The sequence below is a fragment of the Hibiscus syriacus genome, unplaced genomic scaffold (assembly GCF_006381635.1).
Source record: "Hibiscus syriacus cultivar Baekdansim isolate YM2019G1 unplaced genomic scaffold, ASM638163v2 tig00110295_pilon, whole genome shotgun sequence".
In the NCBI taxonomy this organism is placed as follows: domain Eukaryota; kingdom Viridiplantae; phylum Streptophyta; class Magnoliopsida; order Malvales; family Malvaceae; genus Hibiscus; species Hibiscus syriacus.
In genome coordinates, this window is record NW_024062667.1 from 323,679 (window position 1) to 337,034 (window position 13,356).

Genomic DNA, 13,356 nt, shown 5'->3' on the forward strand with positions numbered 1-13,356 from the left:
TCATCAAGGCGTTATAAGAGTGTGCTTAAGTTTTATGTATCTTAAAGGAGTGGTTCTAGTTTTATGTAATTTTTACATTATCAATATATTAAGGTTCTCTATTCCTCCTTCCCCTAGTAGGTTCTGACCTCATGGTAAGGGCTACTAAGAAGGAGGTTTTTATGAGACCTACTTTTCCTATCAAAAAAAATATATATAATATCAATGATTCATTAACATATAGCTTATGTCACATGTTCATTTCATTCTTTATGTCTTTATCATATAACTTATTTCATGTTCTTCCATTATTACATAATAATGTTTTACACAAATCATATAGCATATACAAAGCATATCAATATCTTTAGTCATGCATACATATAATTAATGTAATACATATAATCACATATAGCACATATAATCATAACAACCACATAATCATGTTCATGACTTCATGCATATTTCTCTAGGAAATAGACTCATCGCAAGTCTTATTTCCATTAAATACTACAGGTCACTAGTATGCACTCACCTGTATTTCTTTGCTTTTCCCCCGATCGATCTTACCGGGTAATTGTTCTGGAACTTGTTTAAGCTCTGAATCTACATAGTAATATATTGATACATATTAGTATACTAATTAATATATTCTAAACTATCGATTCTTAGGCTAAAAGAAAGCTATTTTCATCTTTTAATAAAGGTATGCATCGATGCACTCTACAGTATATCAATGCATTCCTTAAGGTGTGCATCGGTACGCAAATCACCTTCGATGTTTTATTCTTAAGGGGATGCATCGATGCACTCCTTATGCATCGATGCACTCCTTATGCATCGATGCACTAATTGCATTCGATGTTCATTCATTTGAGAGTGCATCGATACACATTGAAGATGCATCGATGCACACAACCCAAAAATTCCATTTTAAGCACGAAATTCACTTTCTTTTCAGCTCATCTCTTCATCTTTGACCTCCTTTAATATTCTTAACTCTTATACACATATTTAAACTAATTAATACCCATTCAATACCTCTAAAACTTAAAAATCCAATCCTCCACATAGAATTCAAGAATCTCACTCAAATTCCAACATGATCTAAATCTAATTCTAACACTTCATATGTCTTAATTAAGTTGAGGACAAGTCAAATTCATCCTTAGAATTTCAAAAACCATTATATGTCAAAAGTTCATTTCTAAACTCTTAATAGAAATTTCTTTCTAATTCTCTCTTCTTGATGTTCTAAGCTTATATAAGCTTTCCTTAAGCTTATATAACCCCCAAAGATTCAAAACCAACTTATAAATTCAAGAAATTAACAGCTACAAATCAAACTTACCTTTAAGCTTGAGCTACGGGAAGAAGAAGAAGAGAGCAAGAAGAAGGCTTCCAGAAATCTCCCAAAACCCACATGTATAACTCTTATTTAAAGGGAAAAAAATATCCTTTAAGCTGAAAAGACTAAATTTTCCCTTTAATTTTCCATCTATGCTATTTAATCCATCATCAAAATTCTTTACTTAAATCCCAGAACTTTAACTTATTTCAAAACTGAGCACAAAACTTTCAAAATTCTCATTTTAGTCACTAGTCGGATTTTGGGATATTACATAGAATGCAGCAAAACTCCTTTGTTATTCTTATATTGCATCATTATCCATGATTTCTTCAATTACATTGCTACCCTACATTTACAGGTTGGAGTTTGATTTAGCCATGAAGAGTAATGATTTGAAAAGAGCTCTGCAGTGTCTTCTTACAATGAGTAATTCCAGGGATATTGGACAGGATAATCTGGGTCTTGATTTGAATGATATACTTAATTTAACTGCTAAGAAGGAAAATCTGGTCGAGGCTGTTCAAGGAATAGTAAAATTCGCAAAGGAATTTTTGGACCTTATTGATGCTGCTGATGCTACTGCCCAGGCTGACATTGCTCGTGAAGCTCTTAAAAGGTTAGCTACTGCTGGTTCAGTGAAAGGGGCTTTGCAGGGTCACGAGTTAAGAGGGCTTGCTCTTCGCCTTGCAAATCATGGCGAATTGACACGACTCGGTGTAAGTTGCAATCTTCGTATCCTCCTCTTAAATGGTTATTTGAGTTGGAAAGGATAGGATGAAATGATTATGCCATGTCAGCATAATAAAGTCAAGTAATCATATGTGTAGAAAAAATCAAGCATTTATTAATTTAATTATTAATGAAATGCTGAAATATTTTATTATTTAATCATCACATGTGATGGATAATGAATGGGCGACTTCTTCTACATATATGATTATGTGGCGTGATTTGAATGGAAGTTGACATATGTTGACATGATGTAACCGTTCTACTAAATCCTTTCTCTATTTGAGCTGTGTGATAGTTGTAAATTGGTTTTAGTACTCTATTCTACATAAATGCTTGATTGCAGTTGCCCTTTTTTCATATTAAGACTTTGTATTTCATGCCTTGATTTTACATGCCCGAGCATACCTTAAACTTTTCCAAAATTTGTACGTGTATATATATAATATTATATATATTTTGCCAACCCTTATTTTTGTATTTAGTTGTAATTCTAATTTTCTTATATATATGATAATATCTGTTTCCTCATTGTAAGGCAATTACCTTGTTCAGTTTAAGGAAATTAAAAAGCCACCATCTCTAATTTTATCTGTTTTAAGTATTAAAAATATAGTTATATTTTGCCAACCCTTATTTTTTACGGAGTTGGAGCTAATAATAGTTTTCTTAGATATGATAACATGTGTTGTCATTGTAAGGTAATAAGGAAATTAAGAAGCTATCATCTCTGTTGACCAAGCCTGTGGTGTACTGACAAGGGACGTCACTTTAGTCCGGGTTGATATTTGGTCCTGGATTTGATCCCAGACAACCCCTCTTCCTTCCCTTTATCAGAAAAAGCTATCATTTCTAATTAACTTAATCAAACTGTTCTAGTACTTGGTTTTTATTACTTTATCCGTTTTAAGTAATAAAAGTATTGTTCATCCAATTCTCTCTGCCCCCTTTTGCTCTGTAATTTTTATCAATGCTACAGGGGAAAAATAGTAACCAACTTTAGTATTCTATTATGCAAAAGCTCCTTGGCAGTTCTTCAACTTGTCATTGAATGTGACTTCGGTTACATTCTAAAACTTCGAGTCTCATGAGAGTACTAAATTTTATGTGTGTTTTTGAGTTATTAATTACTGAAGGGGACATTTTTGTGTTGCTTAAGTTGGTCATTGCAGGTATATAGTTTTATTCTCGTGTGATTAAGGAAAGTCTGTATGATTGCAGGGTTTAGTAAATAATTTGATCTCCCTTGGATTGGGACGTGAAGCAGCATTTTCAGCTGCGATTTTGGGAGACAATGCTCTTATGGAGAAGGCTTGGCAGGATACTGGGATGCTTGCGGAGGCTGTACTCCACGCACATGTATGATTTAGTTAATGTAGAGAATTTATTTCTGATCCAAAGCTCTTTTCATGCATTCTGACCAATCTAAAAATTGTTCCAGGCTCATGGGCGACCTACGTTGAAGAACTTGGTTGAGGCGTGGAACAGAATGTTACAGAAGGAGATGGAGCACACTCCATCAGAGAAAACAGATGCTACAGCTGCATTTTTGGCTTCTCTTGAGTCGCCCAAACTTACAAGTTTGTCAGAGGCAGGGAAGAAACCACCGATTGAAATCCTTCCTCCGGGAATGTCAGCACTCTCAGCTTCAATTACAATTAAAAAGAAACCTGCTCATGTGACACAGACTTCACAGCAACAAAGCAAACCATTGGCATTAGAAGCACCTCCTCCAAGTGGACCGGCTGAAACACCTATTGTTGCAGCACCTCCCATTGCATCAGCTGCAGAACCAGGGACATCGATAGGAGCACCACCACCTGATGCGCCAGCTGCAATGCCAGGCACCCCGATCGGAGAAGCAGCTCCTGTTGCAGCCGCTGCAGCAGCAGCAGTTGAACCACCCATATCAGAAGCAAGTGAACCTTCTCTAGAAGAGAAAGAACCTAATTCATCATCTGGGAGCAATCCAGATACGATTGCTTATCCAGCAGCACCTGCAACTGGCACACCTATGCCAGATATAACTGTGACAGACAAACCGTTGGCAGAGGTGTCTCCCGTGACAGCAGAAAACCAGGAAACAAGTGCTTCAGCCACATTAACAAGCCAACCATTTGCTGCTTGAGTTCAATTTTTAGTGATTCGTTTGAGTTCTAGGGAATAGTAGTTCAATTTCATTTGTCACGTGAACTGTGTTTGTGAAATTGATTGGTGTGGATATCTGTATTCTGGAGCAAGGGGGAGGAGAAATACCTTTTAGATGTTACTAAAGATTATTTTCATTCGAGTTTGGGTTGGGTTGGGTCATCTCTTTCATGCCCTGCATTTGAACCGAATGGTAGCAGCAGAAACGCCCGGGAGCTGTCCATCTGATTGGTTTTGGTTGTAGGACTATAATTTTTTGGATTGTGTTGTAGAATGATTGTAGTATAGGTGAGGTTGAATATTTGATTGAAGTTACCATTCTTGTTCTTTTGAATATATGAAGCTTTTGGGGCTTTTCTACTATTCCACAATTTGCAAGTTAAGACCAAGAGTGCTGCCATTGTTGTATGGTGACTTATGAAGGGAGATGGGAACTGACTTTCCTCCTCCAATTGGTTGTTTTTACACATGATGTGCCCGGTGAATCAATAAGGGAAATGGTGATCCGCCAATTTGAGATTAATAAAGTTTTATTGTTAATAATGTCTTACTTAAAACGGTGCCGGTCTAATGTTTTGTTGTCTTTAGGCTGTGTCGTTTTGGTCTTATTAATATGCCGTCGTATAGCATTGTATGATGCGACTTTGTATGTCGAAAATGGAAATGAATTTTTGAGTTTCTTCTTCCTCTTTTATATGCTTATGGTACTTTGATTCTTTTGTTTCTCCCTCATTTTTGTTAAAGTTTGCATCATAATAGGGGTTTGCTTACTGCTTGCCCTCCTCAATTATCGTGTAAGATCGAAATCAAGTTTACATGTATGCAAAGAACGAGGCATAAAAAGTGAAAATAACAAATAAAAATCAACCTAATTAGCAGCACTCCTCAACAATGATAGTAACATTTAGTCGGTCATGGAGACCTTAAAAAGCAACATCATGTTCAAAAATAAACTTTAATAGTCGTGATTGGTTAGCAATGTCGAAGTTTACCTAGGGTGAGATAGATTAATTTTTAGAAATAAATGAGGGCATTTATAAATCAAATTAAAATTGATAAATGTATAGATCACAAAGAGTACAAATATATGATATCTTATGTATTTTAAAACACAATATTTATTTATTTAATTGAAACTAGGGTTGAAATTAATTTGAATCTCATGGATTTCATTACAAAATTTTCATTAGTCTTAGTGCTGAAATTTAAAAGGCCGTAGGTTTAAATTGTTTTCATTATTGTCATTATCTCTGTGCATGAATCATTATTTTCCATTTCTGTTGTGTTTTCCATATTTGTGTGGAATTGTAGAAGAGAGGATTTGAAAACGGAATTGTATTAGGGGAACTGTGACATTGGTAAACACGTGTAGAATTGGTTATGGAAAATCCTTTTTTCAACACACAACACAGATCATAAAGGGTGGAGAGAGCATTACATTCTTTTTTAAACGAGGCTCTCAGGTTTCTTTTTTTTCACAAGGTCTTCTTCTTCTTCTTCAAATGTTTCCAAGCAACTTTGCATTTTGATTTAAGAAAGAAAAAGGAAATTAAGGAAAGAATTGTCATGTGATTTTGGAAATTTTATTCCTGTACGTTTTCTTCATTGTTGCTAGCTGAAGGTAATGCCTGTGTTTCGCTTCTTTGATGAAATATACATACATTATATATACAAGAATGACAAATTTGCTTGGATAGGGAAGTGGCGCAGATTTTATTCATTTAAATAGGGTGAATGTTTCAGTGCTTTAGGAAGATGCTTGGATGAGCGTCTTTCCCTTGCTTATTTGGGAAGACGTTGGGTTTTTCATGCTTCTTCTTTTGAAGATATTATGTGGTTTTAACGTCTTCCCAGAACACTGCAGAGACCATCCTACTCGAGAAAATAAAATCTGCAGCACCATTTGCACAGAAATTCACTTTTTCACCGCCCGAGCAAATTTGCCTGCAATATACCATTTCTTGAAATTTTTTAGATGGATCATGAAGATGTTGTTTATATACGTTGAATGAAGCCCCCTTGAAACTCTGGGGTTCGGCAGATTCCAGGCCTTTGTTCTTGCATACGCTGGGTTCGGTTGGTTTGCAGAAGCCATGGAGATCATGATTCTTTCATTCATAGGACAGACAGTTAAATCAGAGTGGCAACTCTCCACAAATCATGAGAGCATGTTGAGCTCCATTGTTTTCACCGGAATGCTCGTCGGAGCCTATTCGTGGGGCATTTTATCCGATAACTACGGAAGGAGGTTTGCCTATTACTTTTCCTTTCTGCATTATTCATTTAGTGTTGCAGTCTTGTTTGACTGTTGGTTTTAATTTTGGTTCTATCAGGAAAGGTTTTCTCGCTATAACAATGGTGAGTAGTGTAGCTGGATTATTGAGTGCATTCTCTCCAAACTATTTATCACTTGTATTCTTCGGGGGTTTGTTGGTTTTGGCCTTGGTGGTTCATCTGTGTTCTTATCCTGATTCCTGGAGTTTGTTCCACCTTCTAGTAGAGGCATGTGGATGGTGGTTTTTTTCTACTTTCTGGACATTTGGATCCATCTTTGAGGCTACTCTCGTATGAGTATGTATATTTCCTATAACCGCTATCTTTTAGGGTGGCTGGAATAACCCATTATGTGATAAATATATATTAATTGACCCTCATTCCCATATGTAATGGAGTAAAGGGAGGTAGGATAGTAGGTTGCTCCTAACGCCAGGTTGAGAGCAACTTCTGTAGGAGACCTCCGAATTATGAAATGCCCTCCGTGGGACTCGATCCCACGACCCCAAGATTAAGAGCCTTGTGCTCTACCAACTGAGCTGAGAGGTCTAAATTCAAACAGTTGCAGCTGCAATCAGGGACGAACGCATGTTATAGTTGGAACCCAACTTTGATGGTCTAATTGTCTTTTAAGTCACTAGTAGTTCTAAAATCATTGTAATTAAGTCCTTACCTCTCCTAGAATTTTTGGTATAATTGTTTTTAGGACACTGTCAATTTTAAAATTGATGGAATTAAACCTTTACCTCAAATTTGTTTGGTTTAATTACTTTTTAGGACACTATTTGTTTTAAAGTTGAACAACTTATCCCTTCGTAGTTCAATCCAGACTCTATCCCTAACGAGTAGAGATATGGAATGATTTAGGTGCTTTTCTAATCTCATTTAAGGATATCTTTTAGGTTTGATGCATGAATCCATTATATGATCTAAGTGGTAAAAGAAATTGTTATTTTTTTAGAGGTTCCAGGTTCAAATAGTTGTGTCTGAAATGTGTGCGTCGTCGATGATTAAAAAATATTTTAAACTGATACTACTAAAAAAAATTCAGCATTGCTGCAATGAGTAGAAATATGGAATGATTAATAAGCTTTTATTGCACAGATTGTCATGCCCAGATTAAACTGCAGGTGGGTACTTGCATTTTCAGCAGTGCCTTCTTTTGCTCTTCTTTTTCTGTATGGGGTTGCAGCAGAGTCTCCGAGATACCTATGCATGAAAGGTAGGACGGCCGATGCATTTCAAATGCTAGAGAAGATAGCTTCGGTGAACCGAGCAAAGCTTCCTCCTGGCATCCTAGCTTCTAGTAAGGTTGAAGAGTCTTCTCCATCAGATGAAAGCCGTCCATTACTCCCCTCACTGAGTACAAGCAGCTCCCAATCAAAACTAGGGTTGTCGTATATTTTATGCTTTTCTCACCAAAATTGATTAAAACGACGCTGCTCCTATGGGTGTTGTTGTTTGGAGATCCATTTTCATATTATGGTATCATATTGATTACATCAAAGCTGAGTAATAGAGAAAGTGGATGTTTCCCAACGGTTCAACGGAGTGGAAATCACCTGGATGATAGCCTCTATGCAAATGCATTCATCACAAGTGTGGCAGGTATTACTTCTTCCCGTCCTGCAATGTTTCTCAAAAGTGTTTCGGTCAAAAGTGCTTTTAAGACTAAACACAATATAAAATTTAATGGCTAGAAAATAAATTTAAAATATGTGACAATTTTAAGTTTTTAGGGGCCATCCATCCCCTTTGATCTATCCCCGATATAGAATACTCGTACCGTCCCATTAAATTTGTCATTTTTAGATTTAAAATTATCTCATTTAAAATATATTTTTAAAAAAGTAAATAAATAACAATTAATTTGTCTCATTCTCCTACCCATATTAAAATAAATTTATCAAATATATTAATCATTTTAAGAGTAATTTTATCATTTCTCTTATTTCATATAACATGACATGCAGCTAATTTACCTCCTAAAACTATGAACTTAGGGTGCGTTTGGTTAACATAATATAAGATTATCAGTTGGAATAAAAGATTACCAGGGAATATGATTACTGGGAATGTTGTATTTTGTGTTTGGTTGGTTTAGCAGGAATGTAAGATTACCGTGTTTGGTTAAAAGAATAAAAGATTATTGGAATGCATATTTGACCAAATTGTCATTATATATTTGTATAATATTATAAATTGTAAAATATTTATATATTTTCTTTAAAAAATTAAATTCATAATATTTATTTTTTTTACAAAATTAAAAATATAAAATAGGTTTAATGAAAGGGTAAAAAAAATTTAACCTCTGAACTTCATATAAAATTTTAATTATAGACATTTTTTTTTAAATCTAAAATAATTTAAGGATAAATTTGTAATTTAATCTTCGTAGAATTTTTATTATTCAATGACAGAAGAATGATATTTTTGAAAAAAAAAATAAAAATTTAAGGGCATTTTAGTCCAAAACGCCGGTAATGTTACAATACCTAAGGGAAGGGAGATAATGACATTCCCGATAATATACCCCAAAAAATCTACTATTGGTAATAAAACATTACCGAGAATGAGATTCCCGGCCAACCAAACATGGGAATGTGGGATTCTCATCTCATGAGAATCCCACAATCTTTGAACCAAACACCCCCTCAGAGTCAACATAAGACAAAAATAATGGAATAGAGGAAGTAGATAATTTTTCAGGTTAAAAGTACTTTTTGAGACTAAAAACAATACATAACAAGTAATTTTTCAAGCCAAAAGTAATTTTCAACTTGAGAAGTACTTTTGAAAAATTGAAAATTCTAATTTTTTAAAACTTTTTCAAAAAGTATTTTCGAGCAAAATTACTCATTTATCCTTATTCATATCACTGATTATTTTATATTTTCATAATTAATATCTAAAACATTTTATCTATTTAAAAATATATTTTACAACAATTTCAAACACTCAATTTTTTAAATCTAACAATCTAAAGTCAGTTTTTAAACTCTCTTTTAAAATGCAGTTTATTACCACACTTACTAAAAACATTTACATTCGTCTTTATTAAGGACGGAACTACTATAAACACGGGAGGGGTTGTGTCCCCTCCAACCAAGATTTTTTTTTTACATTTAATTTATATATAAAATTTAGATATATATGAGATAATTATGAATTGCTCCCCTATTTTTAAACAAATTATATTTTATTTCTTCCTGAATTAAAATCCTAGTTCCGTCCCATCTTTATGTTTACACGTTTGACGGTTCATGTCACTTAAAAAAAACACTTTACCACCGCACTTTCTGAAAGCATTCACATTCGTTTTTATGCTCCATGTTGAAACTTAATTAATCTCGGTTCATGCCGCAGAGCTTCCCGGGCTGTTTCTGTCAGCAACATTGGTCGATCGGGTCGGCCGCAAGCAGTCCATGACATTTCTGTTCATCTTGGTATTTCTTTTCCTCCTTCCACTGCTAACCCATCAGTCTGCCGTTTTAACTACATGCTTATTATTTGGAGCTCGCATGAATGCCATGGGAACATTCACCGTTGCCTCTATATATGCCCCTGAGGTAAGCCCCATTTGAGTCTCTGGTTTGATCATCATATTTAGGCACATAAATTGTTCCTTTCACCATAAGAAATTCCCATTTTTCTTGTAGCTATATCCGACCTCAGTGCGAACAACGGGCGCCGGAGTCGCGAGCGCAGTCGGAAGAATCGGTGGCATGGTATGTCCTCTTGTTGCTGTGGGCTTGGTGAATGCATGCCATCAAACAGCAGCCATTGCTCTGTTTTTGGCTGCTATAGTTGTTTCAGTAATTGTTATTCAACTCTTCCCCTACGATACCAAGGGAAGGGAACTTAGTGATACTACTAGTTGATAATTTGTCTTCAAGGAAAAAGAATGATTTCCAGTCTCGTAACATTTACTGTGACTCTTCTCCTTTCCTTTTACTCATTGTTCTTGTGCTGTGATGATATTGTCAAGGTATACAAGTCATTGTTAATTAAAAATAGTTTGATGTGCACATTTTTTCTATTACATAAATGTCAAAGAAAAACCTTGATCATGGAAATTATATTTCCGTACCGATATATTTGACCCCATGCTTAGTATTGTCAAGTTCTTGAATGACGTTAACTCTCCCTTCACAGTGAACATCTATCCTTTCATAAGCCTCTATACTGATCCCAATTTCCCGGTTGAGTATGCGTTCTTTGATGGCAATGCATCGCCAGTAAACGACAGTGGGACGTTATATTGCAACATGTTTGATGCTAATCTCGACACCCTTACACATGCATTACAGAAGAATGGATTTGGAAATTTGCCAGTATAGTTGGGGAGATCAGGAGGCCTACTGATGGAGACCGAAATGCTAACATAGAGTATGCTCGACGTTTCAACCAAGGTTTAATTACTAATAATTCTGGTGGGAAAGGAACTCCGTTGAGACCGGGGCCGATAGATGCATATTTATTTAGCTTGATTGAAAAGGATGAAAAAAGCATTGATCCGGGAAACTTCGAACGTCACTGGGGGATTTTTTTCTTATGATGGACGGGTTAAATACTCTCTCAACCTTGGTACTACAAACAGGGAGCTTTAGTTCCTGCAAAAGATGTACATTACTTCGAAAAAAAATGTGGTGTGTGATGAAGCCTTCAGCCAGCAAGTGCAACCAAGTGTGAGCTATGCATGCGGGCTTGCTAACTGCACTAGCCTCGGTTACGGGACGTCCTGTGGAAATCTAGATGCCAGGGGAAACATTTCTTATGCCTTTAACAGTTATTTTCAGAACAACCAGCTTGAAGTGGCCTGCAAGTTCCCAAATGTTTCGGTGATCACAAAAACAGATCCGACCCCGGCGATGGGAAATTGTAAAATTCCTATAATGATCCAGCCCTACTATGAATCCACAGGTAGCCGGTTTCGGTGTGGCCAGAAGCCATTGGGTTTGGTTTCTGTTCTTGTTCTTATTTTGGTAACCATTCTATGAATTTGAAGAGGATTCTAATTGAGGTGTCATTCTTCTACAAACAATCACATGGATAAACATTGTTGGAAGGTGTAGTTGAAGCTTGGATTTTGCTGTCCACAAGGCAAACTATGTATTTGTCTTCTTCATGTGTATGAGTTTATCAGTAAATGTATGTCATTTATTTTCCTGCACAAAAGAATTTTTTATTTTTATCTCCATGATTATACTTTATGTATTTCATTTTAGGTCAAATTTAGGGTTTTTTTAAAGATTGTCAAATTTAGGGTAAAAATTTGTGAATTTTTAACCATTTTCAAACTATTGAAGGTTAATTTTGCTATTAATTTCTATAGTTATTAAAAATACAAATTTGGTGTTTACTAGTTTGTATTTACGCATTCAATTATTATTTTTAATTGATTATATTTTTATTTTATTTATTTGTAAATCATTTTTCATAACTTTTCATAGAAGAAGACTAAATAAAAAGCATCATATAATCAAAGGATTACTTGCATATTTTACCCGTAAATCATTGAGAAACATTTATACATTAGGGTAAACTATACCTATGAGCACTTAACTATTCTTCTTTTCATTTTGACCACTAATCTTTCAATTTTGTTAGTTAGATTACCTAACTAATTAATTGTTGTCAATCAAACCACCGGTTGTTAACGTTTAAAGGACAAAGTGACGTGATAGTTAATTTTGTTTTGTATAATTACATATTTGATCATTATTACTTATATATTCTATCAATTTAACCTTAATTTTAAGAAATTAAAATAAATTTAATTCTTGAATAAGATTTTATCACATGTTGATAGAATATGTGAGTAACATGGACTAAATTTATAATTATACCAAAATTTTTAACTACCATGTCATATTATCCGTTAAATATTTGTGGCCAATGACTTGATTGACAATTATAAATAGTTAAGTGGTCTAATTGATAAAATTAAAAGATCAATGGTTAAAATAAAATAAAAAAATAGTTAAGTAGCCATAGGTATAGTTTACCCTATATTTAATGCCCCAACATGACAGCAACATTTATACACTTCTTATTACATTTTTACATTTAATATTAGGTTTCAAAGTGCAAACATATATGGATTAAAGCCAAATCAAATCAACATGTTGATTTAAGTGGTAAGTGACTTGATATTACTTAAGCAAGTTTCGAGTTTAAGATTTTATGTATATAAAAAAATATTGATGGGAGACTTACCCACCAAAATCAGGTGTACGATACTAATCGATACAGATTAATCGGAACAAATCTCTAAAACTAGAAGGGCAACCAAACGAAAAAAAGTAAAATCAACCACAACCAACATAAACGCCCCAAACATACATTTTTAGCATCAAATTATAAATTAATTATGTAGATTTAATGTCATAAGATTAAAATATAAAGATTAAATTTTAAATTTTAAATTTTAAATTTTAAATAGTATAGGGACCTATAACATATTTAATCCATATTTATTTAATCTAGTGAGAAGAAATGCAGTATATATAGAGTTGAGAGTTAAAAGACAGCTGCTTCTAACATCTGGTGAAGGAAAAGAATAAAACAAGGAGGAGAAGGAGACACGAAGCCGGAATTAAAGAAAGTCAACAGTAAACAAAAGGTAGAAGATCAGATCTTACATCTACACGTACCAATTCATCGCGTATGAATTGTAGTCCTCGAGCCCAACTAGATTTGCTCGATTTTAACTAGAATTCTTATGAAATGGCTTCTGGATTTTGCGTTAGATTCAAATTTAATATTTGTTCTTAACAAATCCAGCTTTAATTTCTTTTTTTCTTTTCATATTTCTGAGTTGTTCGTTTTTGCATGTATCTAAATCTTAATATATAAGACCTGGGACACAC

At 34.4% G+C, this 13,356-nt stretch overlaps 1 protein-coding gene and 2 pseudogenes across 1 annotated transcript in view; all 3 read left to right on the plus strand.

The window, feature by feature from the left end:
- LOC120116449 overlaps window positions 1–4,570 on the plus strand; it is a 27,548-nt gene extending 22,978 nt beyond the window's left edge. Inside the window, exons 18-20 of the mRNA XM_039136952.1 lie at window positions 1,689–2,046; window positions 3,281–3,418; window positions 3,501–4,570. Of these exons, the coding sequence (XP_038992883.1) occupies window positions 1,689–2,046; window positions 3,281–3,418; window positions 3,501–4,187 (1,183 nt within the window). The 3' untranslated portion in view covers window positions 4,188–4,570. The remainder of the gene's footprint in view (window positions 1–1,688; window positions 2,047–3,280; window positions 3,419–3,500) is intronic.
- On the plus strand, window positions 4,398–10,370 carry LOC120116462 (annotated as a pseudogene).
- Window positions 10,371–10,560: 190 nt separating this feature from the next.
- On the plus strand, window positions 10,561–11,546 carry LOC120116463 (annotated as a pseudogene).
- The last annotated feature ends 1,810 nt before the right edge of the window (window positions 11,547–13,356 follow it).